Genomic DNA, 25,284 nt, shown 5'->3' on the forward strand with positions numbered 1-25,284 from the left:
ACTACCACAAACTCCACAACTTCTGTGTGCCAGCTGAGTGTCCAAGGTGGCTGGATTCCATGTTCAGAAACCTCTCCTAACACTGGGTATTGGAAGCTAACCACACATCTTTTAAAGACTTCCATTTCCACCCTTCCTTCCTTTCTTCTTTTTATTACTTCTTCTGTGGTCTTTTTTACTCAATGTCCATCTCTACCTGATAGTAAAGCTGTTGTACAGCTGATAGGAAAGACCTTCGCGGGTGGCTAGAGGGGATCTGTAAGCAGTTTAATCTGACTGAATACTCTGCAGATGAGTTTTGGGCTTGCAAGGTCTTTCACAGCCTTCTATAAATTGGGTGTTCGCAATTGAAGTCCTTATATTTTCCGCTGTCAAATGTGGATTTTGTTATTGACATCTTTGGATTACATAAACTGGTGTGCTTCTTCTAGCTGACTCCTCACTTAGATGGCTGCTTTTTTAAAATACAAGCCTTTAAGACCCCAGACACTATTCTGCTTAGTACCTGGCACCATCTGCTTTCTTCACCACATTTTGCTGTAGCACCCTAATCGTTTCATGACGGTGCGTTTTGAACAGGGCCATGTTATCAGAAATAACTTCTTAGATTGGGGCTAGAGTTGAGGGAGCACAGAATCTATCTGCTTGTCCCTGGGATATGCATGACTCAAGTTTACTTTGGCAGTCGTATTATGACAAAATCAAAAACCCCTTAAGACCAACTACACCAAGAACAGCAACAAACCAACCAGCAAACAAATGTGCTAGAGGCAGGAAAACAAAACCCAGAGAAGCAAAAAGAAAAACATTGTCAATCATGTTCCTGGTGTATAAGGCCATTGCACTTGTAACATTGAATATTTTTCAATGACAAAGCACTCTTGACACTGTCAATATGCACAGTCAAGGTGAGTACAGTTCCACCCATGAGTTGTTGCCCTACACAGTTCAATCTCCCATTTGATGGAGCTCTGTTTGCCCTAAGCATGGGGGTTGGTGCCAGGGGAAAACTTCCTGCATCAATTCTTACTAGTGCCCTACAGTTCAAAACCTGTCATATCACTACAAGGGGGGGGGGGGATACAGTACTAAATATATGGTGGTTCTGGGTTGCCTTCCACAGGACATCCACTAAGCCTGGGCCTCCCCCAAGGTTCAATGACAGCCACTTGTGCAGTGGTGGGTGGCCACATAGGTTTCCTCTCCCATCTGAATACCCTGGTCTTCAGTCCAAGGGTGCAGACAGCTTCAAGCTCAGTTCATTCAGCAGTTCTTCTGGTGTAGCCTCTGGGTTATGCCATCCTGCTGTACGGTTGGCGGCCAAGGGCATTGTGGTGCTTTGTCCATGGTCTGGCTCACCAAGGGTTGGGTAGAAACATATTCATAGTGTCTACCCAGGAATATACAATTTGGCCCACGTCCCCCTAGGTCCCCTACCCGTACTGCTTGGCATCCACCCTTTCTCTTTATCATCTGCTGCTGCACACACTAGAGAACGGAATTTTTTTAATCTGTTCATTTTTCTAGTGTAGCAGTAATCTGATTTTATACTTTTCTTCGGTTTCACGTCATGATTCCGCTAGAAAGACCTCTTAGCATAGATTTGTCCATCATGCTCAGCTGTCTCCCTGCAGTTGAGTAAAAACTTTTTATCCGCAGCTCTGGTTGCACCAAAAGTAATGATAATACGTATATTTATACCACTAATTAAGAAACACCAAAGTAGGGAGTCTAACTTCCCCTCAGACAGACTGTACAGGGAAGAAAGCTTCAAACTTTACCCACAAGATTTCAATTGTGCTGGCCCAAACTTACAAGGCCAATTCTGTCTCCCCACCATGCCTCTTGCATAACTTCTGGCAGCCTGGTAGATAATGACTAAGGCTTACCCACGGAGGCTTTGGATAAACGGGAGAGCAGCACTGGTGGGAGTTTATTTTCACTCCCCAAAGCTCACAAGATGGTGCTGCTTTCTTTTTCAATAGCTCACTGAAACCCTACCAGGCACCTAACAAAATAACCTCTGATTAAAAGCTGTCAAACAGAGCCAGGTCCAACTTCTTGCCATTTTCCTTAAAAAGGAGGCAGAGAACGCTCAGAATGTGTTAATCAATGTGTCAGGTCAATGTAACATGCCAAACACAGTCGATGTTTTCTCAGGCTGCCACGAATCTGTTAACTGCCCGCCCACTCACAACGATGAGAGAGAAAGAAAACCGGGGGGGGGGGGGGGGGGGGGGGGGAGGAGAGATATGCGTACATGTGCCTAACCTCTGGTTTATTAACGGCAAAAATAAATAAATAATGATCATGCAAAATCACTTAGGCAAAAGTAAATCTCTCATCTATTCAAGAGCATTGTAAAATTGAATGGAATTATCCAAAGGGATTCACAGCAGACAATAATTTTAACACAAAATGCCTAGCAAATTTCCCTGTGCTGCAGACAAATCAGCAGCTGCGGCCTATCCCAGATAATGAAGCATTGTAAAAAGGGTTCTTTTTAATCACTTAGCCTATCAAGGAGTGCGTACTGATTCTTGTTTTCAGCAGTGGGCAAGTGTTATTGTCAGCCTCACAGCTCAGTGCCATCAAGGGATTTAATCACAGTGCCTTTCCTGAAGCACACTGCTTACACTATCACCTTGGGTTGTTTGTCATTCCTCAACCATTTCCAGAGAATCCTTGGTCTCAAAGATGTGTCTTCCTTATTTAAGGGTAACCATAGCAGCCTTTCCAATTCTGTAGATTACACATAGCTCTGCCAATTATCCCTTACTAGCTAAATTCTCCTTTGAATAATGTAGCAATGCATCAGATATCTTTGTGCATTCCACCTTGTTCATTACAAATCTGCTCCGTGTCTTAAAAGCAGATTTTAAAAACAAAGTAAACATATTGCTGTTAGTTCATTATGGCTTATTCTCAACCATCATGACAGTATGCCAAACACTAGAACATCTGTGGATATTTTTAATGTACCCAAGAAAATGCTAATAACAACAGGAAAAACCAGGGAGAAGCAACAGCAATCAATCACTATTTTCCCATTCCAACATGGGAAGACCAGAAAGTCCTCCAACTTCCAGGGAAAATTAGCCAAATGTTAAAATTAACAGTAATTCTAAATCAACTATATTCCTGCATTTTTTAATTCTAGCAAATACATATGTATATTAATTTATATGAAAACCAAGCCAAATAGTTCTGATTTAGCAATTTAAATCAAACTGCTCTCATTCCTAAAAGAATGTTCTGCTCTCATTAAAAACAAAAAACAAAGCAAACCTATTGATGTTAGATCAATTTTCCCTCATGGCAGCCCTATATGTTCCTAAGCTGAATTGCTCTATAGGTTTAATCTTTACAGAAGCAGTTTGGCAGACTTTTCTTCTTCAGAGATGCTAGGTGGGTGCAAACCACCAACCTTTAGGTTAGCAAACTGTTTGCACCTTTCCAAACCTAAAAATAATAGTGTCATTTGACTTTCACTTTGTTGTTATGAATCATTGGAGTATTGGGGGCAGGCATTTCTGTTTTATTAAAGTTGCCCTTAGGTAAGGTTCTCCCAACTCATTCTTCTATGAATGATCCTTTGGTCCCAAAGCTCATCTTAGGTAGCACTCACTCACTCACTCACTCACTCACTCACTCACTCACTCACTCACTCACACACACACATCTATCTTCTCTTAGAGGTCACCTAAAGCATCTTACAATGGGATCTAAAGAGGCTGCTGCAAAATGCTTTTTTAAAAGGCCTTTTTCAGCCCAAACAGAAATTGTTAGCATACCCCATTGCAATCAGCCTTCAGCCATAAGACTAAAATAAAGGGGAACAGCTTCCCAATGATAGTGCATTCCTCTCTCTCAGATAACAATTCCAAATGTCGAGAATTAGCATTACTGTCCAGACATAAGATAGACAAAAATGAAAACATAATAAAACCACCTCTAATTAGCAGAAAGTTTATTTGTATCTGATGTATGTTACCCCAAACCCTAAGAATTCCAAAAGTTGGGGAGGGGATGAAACCTGAGCCACATCCTGGTCTGTCATCATTCAAGCTGTAACACGGAAGGCAAACCTGACTTAGACTCACAGCCACCCCACAGCAGAGAACAGAAAAAGCTGAGGACTTCTCAAGCTGTCATTCTTTATGGAATCAGACTGCCACATCTTTCTCACATGGAGCAAAACTAAGCTTTCAGTCACCAGTCAAATCCTTAACACCGTTCCACCAGGCCTACTTACCAAAACTATACACAGGAAGATTCTGATTCCACATACCTCTCCTGTTTGAAAGGCAAGGTAGAGAAACACGCGTCATTTCCTTTATTTAAAAATCGACTTTTCTGGATAGTACTGGCCAATCTAACCAATGCTATACTTTGTATAGTTGGCCCCATTCAGTCACACTTAATGTATTCCTTTAAAAAGAAAATCTTCCAACAGTTTTTAAAAAAAAATCAATGTGCTTTTTTTCCTGCTTTGTAAATGAAGCAAGCTATTAAGTCAGTGATTAAAAAGCAACTTCGCTGAGTAGGGAGCTATTCTAGGTTTATTTCAGGAAAACATTATCAACCAACCACCTTATTAAATTAATGTGGCCACTTAGAATTTATGTCAGGGAGGAAAAAGAGCCTTGACGAGATAGACAGACACAGTTGCTGTAAAACCAGAGTTCAACGCTACAGTGACTGTGAGCCGGGTGCAGAGCCTGGCAGTGTTCTGTGCACAGAGGGGCCATCACTGTAAGTCACAATCAACTGAACAGCACCGAACAACAAGGGAGTATTTTATCGGTTTTGTAATACAGATTGAAATTATTTTTTAAACTGTCATAGTTGTGTTTAAAAAAAGTTGAGATAAATGCATAGATTGTATCTTATATGTGTGTTGAGAAAGTAGAAAATGGCATTAATTGGGGAGAACCACAAAATTAAAAAAAACTAAATGTATAAAATACCCAATTCAAGTTCAGACTGGCGCTTGGAACATTCCAGACCTGCACATGCTATGCTAAATCTGCCCACTGCCCATCAAAATTTCCTGGAAAGCTTTGGAAAAAACAAAACAAAAAAACATACCGCGAACACATGGGTTTTGCTTTACAAATAGTGGATCAGTACTCTGGTTTAACAACTAAAAAAATTAAGACCCAGAGAGATTAATTAATTTGAACCTACAACTAATAAACGTCATCAACATGATTCAAATCAATACCATGATTTCAAATAAATGTTATCAATACCAAAACGAAACAAATCTTATATCTAAAATGAAACAATACACCACTATAAGTTTTTCCTCTTTTTTTGCCAAAAATCTGAAAATTCATGAAGTCCTTATTCTGTTCTGTGAATGACTAGAAATACAGGATTCAAAACCTCTCTTCCATCTTCTGCCCATTATACGTTGCTTCATATCACAACCCACTCAACAGTAGTGTGTGGTGTTTGGTTTACTCAGGAAGGCAAGGGGAAAACAAAACAAAAAACTTACAGTTAAATTAGGTTAACCTCTATTTTCCAGAGTTGGAGCAATCTAGGTTGGGTAAAAAGTGGGTGATACTTCACAATCACCATCATGAGTCAGATGAAAAAAAAAAAAGGCAATGGATACTAATATTAGTTGAATAAAAGTTTATTTAAAAACAGGATATTTCTTTAATCACAAAGTTTCTGGCAGTAAATGACTTACCAGGGAAAATACAGTAACTTTATAGTTGAGATCTGGTAGATACTCCTATTACCAAGTTATCACCACTAATAATGTGATCAATCGACATTATGCACCACTAATGTGATGTACGTAAGTCAGAATACAACGAATATACTCGTGTCCACCTGCACAAGCTAACTCTAATCATGAGGAAACAGGAAACAAACTTCAAAATAAATCTGGCCTATATTCTTTTAAAAGACCCATGACAAAGACAGACTGAGGAACTGTTCCAGGTCAAAGATCATTAAAATGACATGGGAAATTGATGTGGGAGGCTTCAGAGGTCCATGCAAAAGGCAATTGAACAATTGTGAAAATCTTCCACTAAGTTTTTAAGGCCCCCTCATGTCTAACAGCAACAACTTAAAAGATTAAATAGGAACCGTAGGGGGCAGTGAATGTATGGAAGTAGAGGAAGAACCATGAAGAAAAGGGAAGGGGTAGTACATCCCCCAGAATGTCACCAATACCAATCAATTGTAAATGTAGAAACTGTTGAACAGGTGTGTATTCGTAATGTATAGTCTCAAAGCAACATCAAACTAAAATTTAGGGGGGGGTGGAGGCAGTGGAAAACATCCTATGCCAATTGAACTGTGTGACATGAGGCCAAAGTTAACAGAAAATGCCACTATCCAGGCCTGGGGCATAATTTCTATAGACTAAAAAGACTCATATTAATTTTAGTTACATTACTTAAACTTCCACTAGCTTCTGAGATAAACTTGCTCACAAAGAGTGTTATTGCTTCTATGTAAAACTAATATAGGAGAGCCTGCAAATCCTGAAAGTTCTACATATCTGCTTATATATCTTTCAATTCAACTGTATGAAGCATCCAAAAAAGAATGCAGGTGAAAAGGCAAAACAATGCGAATGAGTGAGTGAGTCAGTGAGTGAATGAGTAAGGGTGAGAGGGCTATAAACTACCCCTGAAAGGAAGAAAGCTCAGAGATTTTTAGAGGATCATTAAATTTGGCATAAAAATGTAATAATAAAGAGAATGTATAGTAATAAAATCATAGTAATTCAAGTCTTTTTGTTTTAAATCTAAATGTCAGGGGAAACTGAAAAACCAGAAACTACTGCCCAGCTAAACAACAAACCAAATGATAGTTCTTTTAAAAATGACAAGTAGGTAAGAAAAACAATTAACCTCATTTCTAAAAACAGTGAGTCATAGTAAGCTTTGCTTTTAATTCTTTTAAATGGTACAAGACCCCCTGTATGAAGAGCACTGCCATCAAGTGGTTGCAGCGCACAGCGACCCTGTGAGTCATAGCCAAACAACTCCAATGACGCAGGGGTCTTCTCTTTCTAGTGAGAGTTTACAGAGCAGATCTTTAGTTTGACAATCAATAATTCCTAATAACATATGCTTTTTGTTTCAACTCATCCACTGCAATCCCTTCTATGTACCATCACTTATCCTACTTCATACCTATGTTTCCTGTTTCCATTTTTTCTTCCTATCCAACCTTCTGAGTATGTAAGTCTTTATAGAAGTAGAATACCTCATCTTTTTCCTGAAGGGCTCCCAAGAGATTCAAGTCGCCAACCATTCAGTTATCAGCCCAAACACATGGGGCTCCTCGTGCTTCTTTGAAAAGAGCCTATGTTAAAATGACTTATTATAAGGAAAAAACCATTCTGTTTTAACCATGGTTTGAGGCACAGTGACAAAAGTGTAAATATGTTAGGTGTTTAAAGAAGTTAATGATCTAGGGAGGCAGCAGTAGCATGAGACTAGAGCACTGGCCTGAGTCCCAGGACACCTGGTTTCTGGGCCTAAAATGGACCCTCAGAAGACATGCACTTGAGGAAAGTCAGCTCTCAGCCTGGCCGTCAGCTTCCTGAGCTCTGTAATAAATAGGAGTTGGTTGGTCAGCCCAATCTTAAATGCAGAATGGTCTAGCTGAGCAACAACAAAAGGACGACAGGAATACTTTTCAGATATTTACTGATGAGGCTAAGATGAATGAAAAGGAATTCTATAGTATTTCCTGTCAGCCATCACCCCTTTCCTGAACGAAAGAAAATTCAAGATATGACTTTAAAACAAACAACAAATCTTGCTGTCGACACCTTGTATGTCAGAATAGAACGATTTCATAGTGTATTTATAAATTGTCTTTCAAAATAATTCTCCAAGTCTTTCTTGCAAGAGACTAAAACTGCTCCTCTTTTATTTACCAGCCAAGTGCTGAATCATGCACCCCATCATGGACCGTGAATTTAGTGACACTCGAAAATGGTTCCAGTGTACTCTACTAATGCCACTGTCCATATACTCAAGACGAGGGCCAACCTGTACAGCGCTTCAGTAGCAAAAGTCATCTGCCCACAGGAAGCTCTCTAGTAGAGTGGAAGCAAAGGCAGTGATGCTGCGGGCGGCCCCAGTGGGGACCAACAGGAATGCAATGACGATTCTCTGTGTTCAAGCCTCAGTTCCACCACTCACAAAAAAGCAAGATCTTGTATTATACAAACATGTGCATGAAGTTTCCTTTTCTACAAAAAGAAATAAATGTCAGAGATAATCTCACACAGATTAAATGGGTTAAACTATATCCACTCCGCACATGCACTGACAAATTTAGAGTCCAAAGACCAGGATGCTATGCAAAATATGGAGGCTGATCACATGAAACCACAAATGGACAATGATGCTATCATTACATAACTTGACAGTATACAACATTATGTAACTGCCAAGTCACTGAGAATCAGGTTGACATGATTCAACTTGGTCCAGCCAAGCCGACACATAACAAGAGCAGCATTTGCTTTTGCCTTGCACTCTGATGTCCATGACAGTCAATAAACCATTGGTGCAAACAACAGGCAGGCTGGATTTTTTTACTGTAATCATGAATATGAAAAGTTGGATAACAAGAATCAATAAATGAGAAGTGATTATGAAAGTAGTAGTGAATTATCTGATACAACATAAACGCTCGGTGTTAGTTTGCTTTAAACAAACAGCAGTTTTCTGTCTTCATTTTTAAAATACTTCTAACATCTCTAGTGACTGATTAGCATCATGGTTGAAAAACAGATCCTTGCTTCAGAAAAAAAAAAAGCACATATGACTTTGCAAATAAAGGAATTTCAAAATACTCCTTAAGCACCTATATACCTCAGATTAACAATGTCTAAACATTTAAAAACATTTATACCATTCAAAAGATAGTGCTTACAATTTGCTACGTGTTAAGCACACTCAAGTTCACTTTTTGCAACAACTCTTTGAAGTAGATGATAGCATTTTGAAGTGAGAAAATGAAGAGCTAAACAGGGTTAAATTATGCTACACAAGAAAATATCAAAGCAAAAAGGTTCTCTAAAGAATAATGAACAAAAATTAAAACAACTCACAGCGAACCCTATGTAGGGTTTCCGAGACTGTCAAATCTCTGTGAAACCAGTCTTTTCTTTCTCCCACAGCACAGCAGGTGAGTTTGAACAGCTGATCTTGTGAGTAGCAGCCAATGCTTATCATCTCACAGTGACAAATTATAACTAGTGGTTTTTAAGATAAATCTACTGAAATAAAATAACTCAACCTATTATTAAAGTGCTGTCTTATTTATGTAGGTCAGTTACTCAATGAAGGTCTAAACTCTAGACACATGAAAAGATAGTGGTTAAAAGGGGGATGGGAGGGAGAAAGTAGGTAAAAGTAAATGGCCCTAAAAAAACTAAATACCACTATCTAGCCCCTTACTGGAAGAGCCCCGGTGGAATAATGGTTAAACCTTGGGCTGCTAACCTCAAGGTCAACAGTTAAGTCATCAACAATTCCATAGGAAAAATAAGGCTTTCTATTTCTGGAAATCCAACAGGATAGTTCTACCCTGTCCTATAGCGTGGTTAAGAGTCAGATTTGACTCTTGGTAGCGAATTTGTCTTCTGAGCCCCTTGACTACTTTAAGGAAGAGGAGAATGGCGGCTAACATGAATGGGCCCAGCAGAGCCACAGGTGCTGTTCACTGTGGGAAAATGTTCATTTTAGTTTCTTCTGAAACCACCCAAATCTGCCAGTAGCTGAGATGAAATGAACTCAGACCCATCTGGGGAGGAGCCCGGCAGAGTTTCCTTCGCCTCTTCCCTCCATCACAAGTGGACACAAGACTTTCTGCCAGAAATCATCCCAGCAAGCAGATCACACAAAAGTGTTGCCTTTCTAGCACAGACTTAAAAAATTAATGTTAAAAAATCATAAAACATAGTCTCACAAATTTATGACATCATTAATATGGAAACACAGCACAAATATACACCTGACTATACAAAGGAAGCTAAATTATGATGCAATCAGTGCTTTCCTATAAAACCTAAATTAACAAAACAAGTCTATTAGGATAGACATCTGGTGTACCGTAGCAAGAAATGCTAATGATACTGTCTGCAACCCAGTCATCAGTCTTTTCCCCTAACAGCTCCCTCATTACACTGTATTAAATCTGGGTGCCTGCAGAATTTATGAGCATCCCACACATGGAGAGCTGTGCCAACTGGATCTGATTCAGATCCAGCTACAGTGACTTCGGCAGCATGAAGTGCCTTTAAAGCAGAATCAATAAAGTTAGCTTTCTGCAACACCACCTTGACTGAAATATTCATCATTTCACTAAAGAATCTATACAAAGCAACATATGATGATATCTGAGTGTTCCATCAGCCATGTACTTTTAAATCTCTAGTGCACAAATATTTTTACTGGTAAAACAATAAATACTGGTCATCACCAATGCAAATATAAAAAGTTCACTCAAAATCAATGTAATTATGAGAAAATGTTGAAATCTATCCAGCAATTCCTGGTGCGTGGGAACTCTAAACTAACAGCCTGACAATGACATCTACACTGATTAGAGAATAAAGCAAGAAAGCACCAGCTCCAAAACGAATGCCACATTTTCTACATAAATAGAAACAAAATGGCAATGGTTAAAGGCTGGACTTTTAGGAGGTAGCCCTATTTAAATCAGAACTCTGCTAATCTGTCAATCTCCCTCCTGAGATTTCAACTAGGCTTTTATTGCCTGTACTGGCTTTCTAATGTTCCATTGTGAATAGCTATTTCAAGAATATAAAGGCTTCCATAATGTGAACCCATTTCCTGGTTTAATCAATGGTAAATAAAACAGGCAACTATCCAAATATAATATTGTTTTGCTGCAACCATTTTTCCTGATTTTGTTACCCAATTATTAATATCACAGTTGCATGGTCATAGTCCTTTTCATCTAATACCTTGGCCGTATCTCCTACCTGGAGCATTCCTGGTCTTTCCCCATAGCTCCATGGTCCTCCTTCTAAGTATGGGAATCTGCTTGTCTGGGAGAAGGCAAGAAAATAAAAGTCTACCAGGCTTCCTACCACCTAACACATAAAACGTGTGCTTGGCCTGCTATGGAGTTGCTCTGTGAGTTAGTCCCATTTACTTCCCCACTTTCCCCCTCCGCAGATCCACTAACCTGTGCTGTTCCCAAACATAGTGCAGGCTCTCGTCTTAACAACTCTCGGACCCCACAGGCTCAGGGTCTAGGCTGCTCATATGGACAGGTAGAAACATATACCTGGAAGTCTCTATATACATCTCTCATCGATATGTCAAAATGCACCAACTTCTCAAAATCCACCTATTTCACACTCCAATTTAATTATCCATTATATGTTGACAGTATCTTGCATTGTGGTGATAATGTTATGGCTATGACCTTGTATTATTTTAAAATTGTTTTTTGAGACTATGTCTGAGACCAAGATAGGTCTGAATCTTTTTGTGACCCAGGGATGCATTTGTACCTCCACTTTAGCCTCTTAGGTTTCCCTTAAGTAAGCTGCTGCTATCCCAGTTGTAATATATCTCCAGCCTGATGGGCACTTATATAACAGCATCACACTAAAGAAAGGGGCCTCACTTCACTGCTCCTACCATCAAGGCCAGCCATGTGTGTATAATATAATTGTATCAAAATCCACATTACCTCCAAAAAAATCTATCTTGATTTCTGCATGCCTTCCATTACTGAAAACAGATGGTATCAACCAAAAAAAAAAAAAAGTCAAAGCAGACAATTATATGGCTAGGAAAGGGTTACCTCTAAGGATTAATATCTCTTTTGATTAAGGACAAGGCTGGGTACCTAGCAGTCAGAACAACATGCACTTGTTCTTTTAAAATTTTACCATTAGATCCTCGTGAAGACCGGGAAAGAAAGAGAAGTATAAACACAGGTTTCATAAAAGGTGAGGTACACTACATACAAACTGCCTGCATGTTCATCAGTGCTCAGCCCCTGAGTTCTAAAGAGAAAAGCTACAGCCGATTCATCCTGCTGTGTCACCCACAGCCCGCCTCCCATGTGACCACCAGGCAAGAGGAACAGGGTAAAGCTGTGAGAGAAGTGTGACTACACCCCAACTTGAAGTGTTTTTCCTACAGCTAGCTTTACAAAAGAGCTGCACACTACTTCTGAGCAATACTCTACTGAAAGAATGTTACCTGAGAGGGCAGCAACCAAAATCACTTAGATGCATGGGTCATGAGTCCCAATGAGCTAGGGAAATGCACACGCCACATATGACCTCAAACTTACCCCCTTTTTCCCTCATTTCAGTTGCAAACATCCATACTCGCTGCTGATTGCCAGCTCCTGCTCCTTGCAGCAGCCCAGCATGCTCTCTGCTGGTGCCAAAATACCCTACCACCAACCCCGCTAACTTCTGGAACTGTCCTAGAGGGGTAAGGTAAGTCCCGTATTGTGCTTCCTCTGTGCATGTACTTGTTACTCCTTAAAAACACATACAATACAGCACATTTTTAAGGGGCTCTGGGGAGGGAGGTAATATTCCTATTTTATACCCTATGGATATAAAATACTGATAGCTTTTAAAAACGGGATTCTCCTTACCCCTACAGGCCCTCTCCCGGCTTCAGAAAGATGCTGTGGTGGCTGTGATGCCACCGGCAGAGAGCATGCTGGGGGGTCACACAGAGCAGGAGTTGGAGATCTGCAACAGGCCTGGGAGTTGTGGACCTAAAAAAGAAAAAAGTTTTAAGTTAACGTGCCCAATGTCCCCTCATACCCTGGTTATTAGGGGCACGCAGCACACAAGTAGGTATCTGCAAAACTCCTTTAGAGATGGCCTCTGAAATGTCAGGTAACTGACTTCTTCTACAACTAAAGTTAACCTTTCCAAATCAATCAAAGTATTTATGTCTTTGTTTCAGTGTGAACAAGGATGTAGCCCTTCTTAGGGCCACACTTTAATTTGGGTTCTGGCAAAGAGCAGTATGGTGTGTGCCCCTCGAAATAACCAAGTTAAGACGTGACACAAGGCCAAAGCACAACAACAGTGGCATGCGTTGCTTATAAGTAACAAAAATTCAATGGTGTCAGATAAACACAACTGTAAAATGAACTGCAGGTGGACAAAGTGAGCTTTCAAAAGAGTTTCTAAGGAGAGGTGATGGAGAGGTAAGGTAGGTATACACTAAGGACGGTAAATATTCCAGGCACCAGGGTGGCCCCAGGCAGCACCAAACCCTATGATAACTCTGCAAAGGTGAAAGTGGAGTAAACAGATAGAGCTTAACACCAGAGAACAAAAGATACCAATCAGATGGGTTCTCATTTTCTTATAATGCCTTACAAACTAAGTATATAGAACAGGGCACAGAGCATAAAGTTCAAAAAGATACTCTTTCCTTTCAGAGTAGGAAACCATTTTTGTAGGTGCCATAAGTCTTCTTTTAAAGAAACTTTGTAAACATTGAGCATCAACAACAAGAAAGATTCCAGAGCAACTTCTGAAAGCCACCACAATCCTTTGAAGCACAAAAAAGAAAACTCAGATAAGAGCATCTGAGTATGTTCCTCTTCCAAAATTCTAAATGGCAGGCATAACATTTAAAAATTACCTAACCAATCCAATCTTATATTTTAATATAAACTGAAAAGACCATAAAATTGAAATGCTTATATAACTTTGTTCTTAAAGTTGTTTTAAGATTACAAAGAAACAAACTTTGAAATATTAATATTAAATCACATTTAGGAGCCCAGTTACAGAAAATTCCTTTGAGAGACAATCACTCCAAACAACTTTCTATAAACAAAACTTTCATATACACTCCATTAACTCACAATTTATTTTTGTATGTCTCTTTTGACATCCCTAAAAAACACAAGTCACAAGAAAATAAGCTAATACTGAGAATGTCTTTCACTTAACTGTGTTCTTTCTCTAGAGATCACCTTTTAGAGCACATCCACAGTGGGTTTTCTGGGTCGTTGTCTCTGCCTTCCATGGTTCAATGACAGCAGATGATGACATCAATGACAGCCTTCATTGTCCCTACCAAAGACTTTGCTTCTCCTCCTCCCACCCCACCTCCAATGCCAAAGGAAAGGTCCCGCTGTGGTACAGGGGATTTGCAATTTCTATAAACATCAAAATAAGAATGAATTTCAAATCAACCTATTGCACTAAGAATCCAATTAATCAGACCTCTTAAATTCTTTAGTCGTGTTTAAAACAAAAACCACAACTAAAACACTTTCAAACCCCAAGGGATTGTTATATATATTTTTAGCTAATTTAAGTAAATTAAAATGTTTTAAACATTTTTAAAAGGCATTTCAAAGAATCTCATTGTTCTCACTTGAAAATGTCAGATAATATTTTGCAATATCCCAGTTTACATATTTTTTTACATTCTTTTTAGTGGGTTTTCTTGGGCTATTTTAACTTACTGTTGGGTTCTTAACAAAGATAACCACATATACAAACAAATTCCATACTCCCAGTTCTAATAAATCAAGTTTAAGCAATTAGATTTTACCAACACTCTCACACAGCAGATCTCTGCAAGTATCAGACTGTCTCAAAATTCATTTTAAGCTCTGCTTCAAAAATAGAACGCCTACTTTTTCTGCATTGAAAAAAGTTAACATAATGAAAACAGGCTTAGTAAATAGCATGTTAAGAAAATTATTTTTATGGAAATAAATAGAATACACTAAACAGTTTCAATTATTTCTTAAGTGCAGGATCCTAAAATCCATTTGAATGAGAGATTGTGAATACGTAGGGCTCTAAATACCACCAGGCCCCGCCCATCAGGAATGCCAGCCAAGGGTGAAAGCAAACTGTTGAATGGTGAGGCTGGGAAGAGGTGCTGAGGTGTCTTACATCCTGCCTCATTTTGAGTTCCACTGACAGGAATATCCCTCTCTCTTCCCCCACCCCCACCTATGGTTTGAATTCTACTGTCCTGTCAAACAAAACTGGTGTGGGGGTTCGAACAGAATGCCAACATCACTGTTCCACAATTAAGGGGCCCTGGGCACCAGACAACACTCCTGTCTCGGTCCAGGAGGGATTAATGAAAATTGTCAACTTCAAATGCACATGAGTAAAGAACATTTAATAAATCCAATATCCTATTTACAGTTTTAATGCTTTTAGATAGCTGCCTTTATTAAAACAAACAAAGGACATGGCCTCCAGAAAAATACCCAATCAGTAAGCTGTAGCATTTCTTCACTTAGAAATTGATGGTGTGAGATAGTCTCATGCCAAATGAGAGCATAGATTAACAGAATACCTTGAAAGAAGTGTCTGTTATTAAGTTATTCTGTTGAAGTCATTCTACTTTTTAAAAGCATTTGATAAAAACCTTAAGGTGTTAATTCCATTGTACAACAAGTCACAAAGCTGTGGCTGGGTGGCACTGAGCTTCTTATACAGAAGGAACCAAGAGGGTAAGGGAAGACAGAAGTACAGAAACAACTGGGGGCGGATAATTTAAGGGATTATCAGTTAAGTGTGGGTGGGGCAGATCACTGTTGCATACAGAAATCATTACCATACCATCAGGCATTTTCCTTAAAAGTAGGCCTTCCTTGGGATGTTCACATAATTCCTTAGGGAAAATGATATGGAAAAGCCAAGTACCAAGTACAAGATAGTTAAGACCTACAATTTCTTTAATTTATTTAACTTCGACTACATTCACTCAGAACACATGGGGGGGCACACAGATTAATATTACATTTATAATAAGTGGTTTATTAGTTAAATACTTTAATATGATGCATACTTCAGGCTAACCAAAGACATGTATGCAAATACTTTTGGTTTATGTGATAAAAGTTTCACCCTTTCATGACGCATGGGACAGATAATCAGTCTCTGTATGTTTTCTGTCTCAGTTGTAGTGGAAAGTTGTTATCCCACGTTTCGTGCATGCTACCATCTGATACGCCCTGCATAACTGCATTAATCTCAAAAAATGGACCTTATCTCATCAATCCCAGCCCCAAAGATCCCTTGGGACACATGTGTCCCAGTAATTGTATCAAAATCCTTTAAATGCCTTTCATTCCTGAAAATACACGGCCCCCCTACCAAAAAAAGAAAAAATAATGTCTTGAAAGGACTAATCTAGAAATAATCACTTATAAAATAGGTAGCTTATTTCCCAACTTCAAAGATTTAAAAACAAAGTGAAGAAAACTGAGATGGAGCAGGAGTATGAATAAAGATAGTGTAATGCTTAAGTCCAAGTTCTCAGCCCAAGTATTCTATTGCTCGTTCCTATCTGCTCCAATACAGCATATGTTAAGTTCTGAAGTGGCTATGTTCAAAGGAATGTGGCTTTCCTGGTTCCCACCCAAGAGTTGTTAATACAAGACTTAACAAATCATGCTTTGATTAGCCTAGTAATGCAATAAATGCCTACTGTAGAGAGAAGGTTACAATTGAGCATCTGGAATTACATGTGGTGGGTACTATACACAGGTGATAGAACTCATTCACTGTGTGTGTTCATGCCAATGATTGTAGAAACCCTGGCGGAGTAATGGTTACATTCTGGGCTGCCAACTACAATGTCAGCAAGTTAGAAAATACCAGCCATACCATGGGGAAAAAATGAGGTTTCCTATTCCCATAAAAACCCATAGAGTCAGTTCTAATTTGCCCTGCAGGGTCACTAATGACTGGGTGCCACTGAGGTGAGGGGGATGCATGTATGTGCACCAAAAGGGCATGTCAATGAAGACTCTACATGATGCGCTCTCTCTCTCCCAGCATTATTTATAACAGCATTTCCTAAAGTGGGACATCATGTCCCCCAAGCAGCACTGAGGGAATGGGAGTGGCGCTGAAAAAGCAGATACCTCCATTTTATCCTGGTTCATGGATTATGGTTTAAGATTTTAATTGCAGGGGAGGGAGGGAAGGTGGCATTGCTGATGTTGAGGGGTTTTTTTTGTTTGTTTTTCCACCTGAAAAGGAGATCCTATGGTTTATATGATGGTCTCTAGCAAAAAAAACAGAGAGTTTTCATTTTGAAAAAAGAAAAACAGCTTCTTTTTTTTTTTTTGCTTTTAATCCATTTCTGAGAAAATAAATTTGGTTGAGAAAAAGCTAAAGCTAATTTCTCCGCAATCCCTGTTCTTTGCGCTTTCAGGGAAGGGCATGAATAAGAGTTGAGAATTGGCTTATTTAGTAAAGTTATAAGGACAGAGAGGTTCCAAACATTCGTCTTCTAGCTACTCAATTTTTGACAAAGAGAGGGCTATATTACAAATAACTTGGTAACCAATTTCATTGTGGTAATGAAGACGTGCCTTCTCCAAGGTACTAGTTGTATGTATTCTTAGCCAGGCCTCATTCACAATCAACACTTAGAATGTGTGCCAGTAGGGACATAATTATACACAACGCTCTCCTTCAACAATGCCGAGCTGTAACAATATGCTTAGCTCAGCTAACCCTCAACTGAAACACCAAAATATCCCTAGTGACCTAAGGGACTCTAAGAAAACTCAAAGTAACTTTTAACTTTATAATGGTCTCAGATTTAGTAAACCAAATAGCAAACAAATTAAATAACTAGTATTTACCCCAAAATAAAATCTGTAATAATCTTTACATTTTACATGGAAATACATGTGGCATAAGAAACAACTGAAGAACTTATAAATGCATAATTCTAAAGAATCCAAATCAAACTTTATCATATGAATGATAGCTTATTAGGAGTCCTATAAACTATTAAAGGAGTGGTATAGATTACTGATCTGTGAAGCACAGAAAAGGTATGAAGTAGAGCTATTCAAGAGACAAGAACACCTGGATGTTATACACTGAAAGAAAGAGACTAACCTCAGCGATGAACTTGTGACAGCATTCTCAGACTCCATGAGCATGTCTAGATAGAGCCTGGATTTTAATAAAAATCAGGTTTGATCATTTTTCATATATAAGCAAGAAAGCAAGCTTCTTTTTAGGGTGGAATGGCTGGCTTCCTCTTCAGTGTTCTCCAAAGGAGGCTGACATCCAATAATGCCTTGCTGGAGTTTGCCTGTACAATTCTCATCTTAGAAGACTTCTGAGGGAAGGAACTGAAACTGACACTTCCTTCAGTCCCCTTTATAGGACTGAGTTCAACCAAAGACACACAGCAAGAGCATCCAATAAATATCTAAGCAAGGCAGCCCAAACCATTCCTAACTGCACTCTGGGAAATAATGCTCCTTGACACTGATGACTCATTCAGGAGCAAAACTCTCAAAGCAGACACATCACAAATTGATACAGAAAAACTGTACGAGGGCAAAAGAATAGGTGGAAGATGGTTTAGCATGCTCAGTTTCAATCAATGGAGACCCATTCAAGCTAACCCAAGTAAAGGGACCTCTACTAAGAAAAAACATGGCCTGTTTAAGACTCCAAAGAGAAGTATGCACCCAGCAGACCTGAGGGAGCAGTGGCTGTCTGCACATGCAGCTACATTCCTCTGCTGGGCCTATCTCCCACCTCTCAGTTCAGCTTGCTTAGGATTTGGGGCAAGGACTTTGTTTTGTTTTTTGTTTAACTAGCTAATCAGCCATCTCTTCCATGAAAACTTCCTTTTACCCACTTTACTAAATTTTATTTATTTTGTTGTTGAGAATGTACACAGAAAAAATACACCAATCCAACAGTTTCTCAGCAAAAGATGCACCAATTCAACAGTTTCTACATGTACAATTTAGTGACAAAGATTTACATTCCTCCAACTTTGCAATCATTCTCACATTTCTTCCCCTCCTTAACATCAACTCACTGTCCCCTAAGGTTCCTTCTAATCTTTCAAAGATTGCAGCTGTCAACTTGATCCCACACAGAGAGTTCTCAAAAGAACATAATGCTCAAGGCAGACTTTTTGCACTAGGTAAGCTAATCTATTGTTCCGATGACTTCAAGGGATATTTTTTGGTGTTTTAAGATTATCTCAGGGGAATTGTTTCATAGGTTCATTCAGCCTGAAAGGTCAGTGGGAAATTCTTGATTCATCCTTTCAGCATCACCCCTCCATTTTCCAAATCTAGAGAATTTTGGCAGCAAAGAGGTAAGCTAGAGATTTTGCCAGCTACTTTGTTGTTTAGCTAAGGCTATAAGACTGCCTATGAGCCTGAGGATTCCCCTTTCTTCCTGCCCCTAACTCCACTTGGCCTCTCCTGCTTCTTTCCTAGATACTTTTGTCACTGTAATCAAAGAAACCTATTTCCCAGTTTGTAAAAAACATTTAACCAATTGAAAACTTCCTTAAAAAGCTACTGGGACATGTAATTCACTTACCTTGAAAATTCTATTTTTAAAATACTCAGCTTAGTTAGGAAATTAATTACTCTGCACCACCAAAGCTGCCACCTACCCTAGTAAAAGTGAATGTGGAATGGCTTTGGGTAGTGATAGCAAAATGTTGATAAAGCTGAAACCAGAGGTTCTCACCATTAAAAGCACAATGACTATGTACTAAGCAGAACATGCTTGGAAGTAAAAAGGGGGCAATATTGGAAACGACATGGAGGCAGCTATGTTCTCTCACCACAGACTCAAGAGTCTAGGGGTATGCAACTGAAGAACCCCTAAGACAACCCAGGTCCCACAAAAATCCAAATCCTCCTCTCATACACAATTAGCTCATGAAATAGGACCCAGGATCCTAAATTCAATGAATGATTTCAGCGCCTGGCTGTTGGTGCCTGGTTGGTAACTTCTTATTCCCACTTGCAAATGTGTCAGCTTTTGTCGTGCTTCCCGTTGCAATCTTGCTTGATACAGCTTTCAAACTTCAAACATAAACAATACACCAAAATACCTCTCAGTAAAAATTCCAAACCACTTTTAAAATTTTAAATAGAAAGATATTGAAAACATAATTAATCAATGATATTTCAAAACTATGGGGTTTGGTTTTTGATGGTGTCCCTTGCCACACTAAATGCTGTGGGAAAGAACAACTTAATTTCTTTACTTTTCAGTCTCGCTGAGAAACAAAGGAAATTTCCTTCTGCCCTTTCTTTCCCCTAATAGCCTGGGTAATGCGGAGGGTTAAAAAATTACTGTTATCATCTATCTGGTTATGTGTAGCATATAGACACAAAGACAGCGGCATACAAAGAAAAACCACCTTCCTTCCAGGAACAAACATTCCATCAAGTCTGCTGTTCTAACACCACAGCTGTGAGTCTGTGCTGAATACAGAACTTTGAACAAAAGACATAGCACTGTGTGGTTTAGAAAAAGGTATATGGGAACACGGTGCAGCCTATTTCGCACATTGTTTTTGCAGACAGCTTGTTGGTGTTGTATGAGACCAATACTGACAACAGAAACATCCATTTTTATTGCTGTTAACGCCCTGAGCAATTACTGTAACTCAGCAGGAACCTCTGCCCAGATCAGCAACTCCCACATTGTAATCAGCTTTTCATGAGATGCTGGTTCAAACATGAAGACACCCCCTAATGTACAAAAAGAGTACAAAAGAGGGTCAGTACTGAATAGATAGAAAAAAAGTCTTTGTAGCTTGACTTTATAACTATATATTTTCCATAGAGCACTGGTATTAGGGTTAGTAAAAATCCCACACAGATACAATGGGCAGGGTAAGATTTGTGGTAGCAGTCACAACTAAAATAAAACTCTTCAGGAAACAAGGCCACCGCACAAAATTTTCAGATGTCAGCACAGCATCTGTAAAGCATCTTTGGGAGGAAAAATATAATAAGTAGCAAAGACCTCTAGAAACAGGGAAATTATATACTGACATTAAAAATGAGTAAAAGGCATTTGATGTGACAAGACTAAACTGCAAGGCCAACTTAGAAATCAGGGAAGTTAAAGCAGACTATAAAGAAAAAATACACCTTAAAAGTAAAAGGTGAATTATTTTTTAGACAATAATGTATTACTATGTAATAAAATTAAATGGCATGTAATTTTGTTAACTAGCTAAATCAGAATGTACTCCTATATTAATTGGATATATTGGTAGGATCATTACAAATTATAAGAAGAAACAAAGGAGATACAGAGTCAAAGACCTTTTCAAAACTACCTTTTACTTTTCTTCAGACTGCAATATTACACATAGTGTGTGTCAGAACACAAATACAGGTATGCATTGCTTAACGTCCAGCTGTGGTCTCCTAGTTTCTTTGTGTTTTTAAATAGAAAGTATCTCTCCTTTTGTTCATTTTGCCCCCCACCCCACCCCCCAACAAACACTATGATTTTAACAACCTACAATATACAGATGGCATCATAACCTTGCTTGCTATGGGTGAATCGATGATCAAATAGTATGACTTCACAGCTGAACCAGTGTCTTCTGATAAATGGAGAAAAGATTGAAACTGCCACAGATTTCTTTTTACTTGGATCCACAATCAGCACCCATGAAAACAGCAGTCAAGAAATCAAACAAACAAATCAAACAGCATTTTGATTGGATACATTGTGTTGCAAAAGACATCTTCAAAGCAAAGATGTCACCTTTGAGGACTAAAGTGTTCCTGACTTAAGCAAACCAGGGTTTTTTCAAATGCTTTATATATATGCAAAAGCTGGACAATTACTAAATAATACTGGAATTGATGCATTTTAATTATGGTGTTGGTCAAGAATATTGAAAGAACCATGCATGGAATGCCAGAAGATCCAACCTAACTGTTCTGGAAGACATGGCTCCTTATAAACAATGATGGCAAGACCTTGTCTCACGTACTTGGGTCATGTTATCAGAAGGGGCCAGTCTAAAAGAAGAACATTGGACTTGGTAAATAAAGGTTCAGGGAAAAAGAGGAAGATCCTTAATGAGATGAACTGATATTGTCTCTAACAATGGGTTCAAACAAAGCAAGCAATGTTTGTGAGGAGGGTGCAGGACCAAGCAGTGTTTTGTTCTGTTCTACATGGGTTGCTAAGAGTCAAAACCCACTCAAGTCCCTAAACCCAGACTCTTGCAGAACAGTACCATGAATGAGATAAAAGCAGGTGAGGGAGAGGGCATATTCTGGGTGCAGAAAATTTCCCTGGTAGGCAGGAGTGGCTAGCTGCAGGTTCTGGGCTTGACAGATTCTGATCCTTCCTCACTTCCTCTCACTGATATCCCCTCAGCCACTTTTGTGCTCCCTGGTCCTCCACCACTGCTGGCAGCTACGCCAGGCTGCAGTCATTTTTAACATGGTGTTCACAAAATGGCCAAATCAGACAACATCCTATTTCGTAAAATGTACCAGGGATATTGCAGGGCAGTGAATTATTTAATGTAGCTTTTCTAGTCAAAGTCTCCAAAATTCCCACCAAATAACTTTTCCTTGATGAGCCTGGGCTACAAAGTAGGAAAAATACTGATTAGATTATATGATACCACTGTAAGTCACTGACATCCTGCTGGATGTATGGTGAGCTATCCCAGAAGGGGAATCTCACTACCAGCAAGAGCTAAGAATGGACCTGAACAGTATATCGCCTTCATCCAAGACACAGCTTTGACACACATGCATGACGGAGAAGAAACAGAACCAGTAGCCAGAGTATGAGTCAGAGTGGTAGACCTTCCCAGTGCACAGACTAGGTAAAGATAGTGTTTTAAGGTAGAAGGAGGGTAGTTTGTGGTATGTGGGACCTCTGGGTTCAAGCAGGTAGAGCTGGGTTTGCTGGCAACAGAGCTGGAGCTGAGTGCCTTAGGGATAGGTTGAGGCTTGTGGCAGAGTGGCATGCCACTGGAGCACTTATTGGCAGCCCTAGAAGAACTCTGTAACATGTCCTGACTGAAAAACTGTTTCCTAAATATTTCTTATATGAATTGTAACCTGTAGAATATCATATGAACCCCATAAACTTGAGTATTCTCTTTGGGTTCGGTGTGGCCATTGCAATGAATTTTTGAACCTATCTGAAAATGTAGCGTGTGTTGTATGACAGAGAGCAGATGTTAAGCTACACATACCTGTATTATTGAAAATTACAGTGTGTTCTTGAATAAGAGCAAAGATAAATATAAACAACTACACAATGCTAAAGAATTTTAACTTAACTACACCCAATAATGTAGAACAGTGATTAAGTCTTTAAGTAGGAAAATTGCTTTATAACATCAAGGTATTTTTTAAATCCCCAAATAATAGCACTATAGTATTTCAAGTATCAACAGGTTAAAAATACACATAAAGATCATGCAATAGTGGTTATTAAGTACATACAATTTTTAAGTGAATGTATTTTAAAAATAACAAGTTATATATTTGAAAAAAATTGTACAGACATGTCCAAAATATACAACATGGTTTCAGAAGGTTCATGGAAAATTTTCATTATCTTTTAATTCCACTTTCCCACAAACTTCCTGAAGCCATCATATTTAAGACTTAGAATAATTACTTGCAAAATGTTCACAGATATCCCAGACTCCAACCACTAAAGTATGAAAATCACTGACATAAAATTTCATAATGGGAGCTATCAACATTAATGCACCCAGAAAAGGTATAATACCTGTACCTCTTGAAGCCAGACTTCCTTCCCCCCCCCAACCCTGTGACCACTTAGAGGCCTCAAAGAGGCTCAAAATATTCAATTTCTACAAAAATATGAAGTAAATTATACTACTCACTTGAGACCTAACCCTTTTTTCCCCCATACACATCTTCAATTCTATGTTTATCTAGTTCAGGATGTTAACAGTGGCTGAGAAGAAGAAACAAACTACCTCAGAAACTCAAGAGAATCTGAAATTAGTAAATTCAAAGAGTTACTTAAAGAATAAGGAGATCAGAAGCGTTCACATGTAAGGATGACAACATCAAGGGTTAGAAACTGAAATGGCAAAGCTAGTAACGTCTTTATTTGAGGGGTGGAAGCCATGAGGCCATCCACAGAACTCGAGTGGTCCATCATAGCAAGTGATGGAGAAGTAATCAACACAGACAGCCACAGAATTGAGGGGAGAAGGGTGTAGAGCAGAATCGGCACCGTATTATGAAAAATGCTTACCAGTTTGAAGTCTTGAATGCTACAAATGAAGTATGGTGTGTTTGGCCTCCGACTCTCGATATACACACAGTCTTTAAAAGAAAAAAAAATTTAAACAATGACATTTACCTTTAAGCAAACACAGTCAGGGTCCATAATGTCAATGCATAAACAAACAAGGTATTTTGGGGGGGTGATATTAAATTTCAAATAACTTAAAAAATCATTTTATAAGGGGCTCGTACAATTCTTATCACTATCTATACATCCATCCACTGTGTCAAGCACACATGTACATTTGCTGCCATCATCATTCTCAAAACGTTTGCCTTCCACTTGAGCTCGTAATATCAGCTGCTCATTTTCCCCCTCCCTCCCCACTCCACTCTACCCAAATAACTTTAAACTAAAGGAAACATTCTTAGTTCTTTTTGGGCCATTTTCCAGGTAATTTAAAGAACTGAGGAAGTTTCAACTGTTTGTTTCAGGTGTCTTTAAGAAGATAAACAACACATAGAATTAATAAATTTTGAGGAAGAAATTTAGAGAAGAAGAAATCATTTGTTCACAATTACCCATAATGACAAAATTGTGAGAGTTTTCCTCAGATAGCTGTTCTGTGCCTTTACAAGTAAAAATGAAGGGATCAGGTATCAGGCATCAAAGAACAAATAATCATATCATTGTCACTGAGGGGAAGTGCAGAGTGGAGACCAAAAGCCCATCTATACGCAATTGTTGATCCCCTTACAGACAGGTCACGAGGAGGAGGAGATGAGCCAGTCAGGGCGCAGTGAGGCAATGATGAAACATACAACGTTCCTCTAGTTCCTAAATGCTTCCTCCCTCTCTCCCCCAACCCCCTGCTAGACCAGAGGATGTACACTGGTACAGATAGGAACTGGAAAACACAGGGAATCCAGGACAGATGATTCCTTCAGGACCAGTGGTGATACTGGGAGGGTAGGGTAGAAAGTGGGAACTGATTACAAGGATCTACATATAACTTCCTCCCTAGGGATGGAAAACAGTAAAGTGGGTGAAGGAAGACATCAAACAGTGTAAGATATGACAAAATAATAATTTATAAATTATCAAGGGTTCATGAGGGAGGGGAGAGAAAATGACACGCTGATGCCAAGGACTTAAGTAGAAAGCAAATGTTTTGAGAATGATGAGGGAAACAAATGTACAAATGTGCTTTACATAATTGATGTATGTATGGA

At 39.0% G+C, this 25,284-nt stretch overlaps 1 protein-coding gene across 4 annotated transcripts in view; it reads right to left on the reverse strand.

Annotated features, from left to right (window-relative positions):
- RERE (arginine-glutamic acid dipeptide repeats) overlaps positions 1-25,284 on the reverse strand; it is a 535,168-nt gene that overhangs the window by 271,476 nt on the left and 238,408 nt on the right. For 3 of the 4 annotated variants that reach the window (XM_075550652.1, XM_075550645.1, XM_075550649.1), the window contains exons 3-4: positions 24,080-24,150; positions 12,652-12,777 (exon numbers count right to left, since the gene is read on the reverse strand). In XM_075550652.1, the coding sequence (XP_075406767.1) occupies positions 12,652-12,777; positions 24,080-24,150 (197 nt within the window). The remainder of the gene's footprint in view (positions 1-12,651; positions 12,778-24,079; positions 24,151-25,284) is intronic. The other variant, XM_075550656.1, reaches the window with a different exon arrangement.

Source organism: Tenrec ecaudatus, chromosome 1 (assembly GCF_050624435.1).
Source record: "Tenrec ecaudatus isolate mTenEca1 chromosome 1, mTenEca1.hap1, whole genome shotgun sequence".
Classification (NCBI taxonomy): domain Eukaryota; kingdom Metazoa; phylum Chordata; class Mammalia; order Afrosoricida; family Tenrecidae; genus Tenrec; species Tenrec ecaudatus.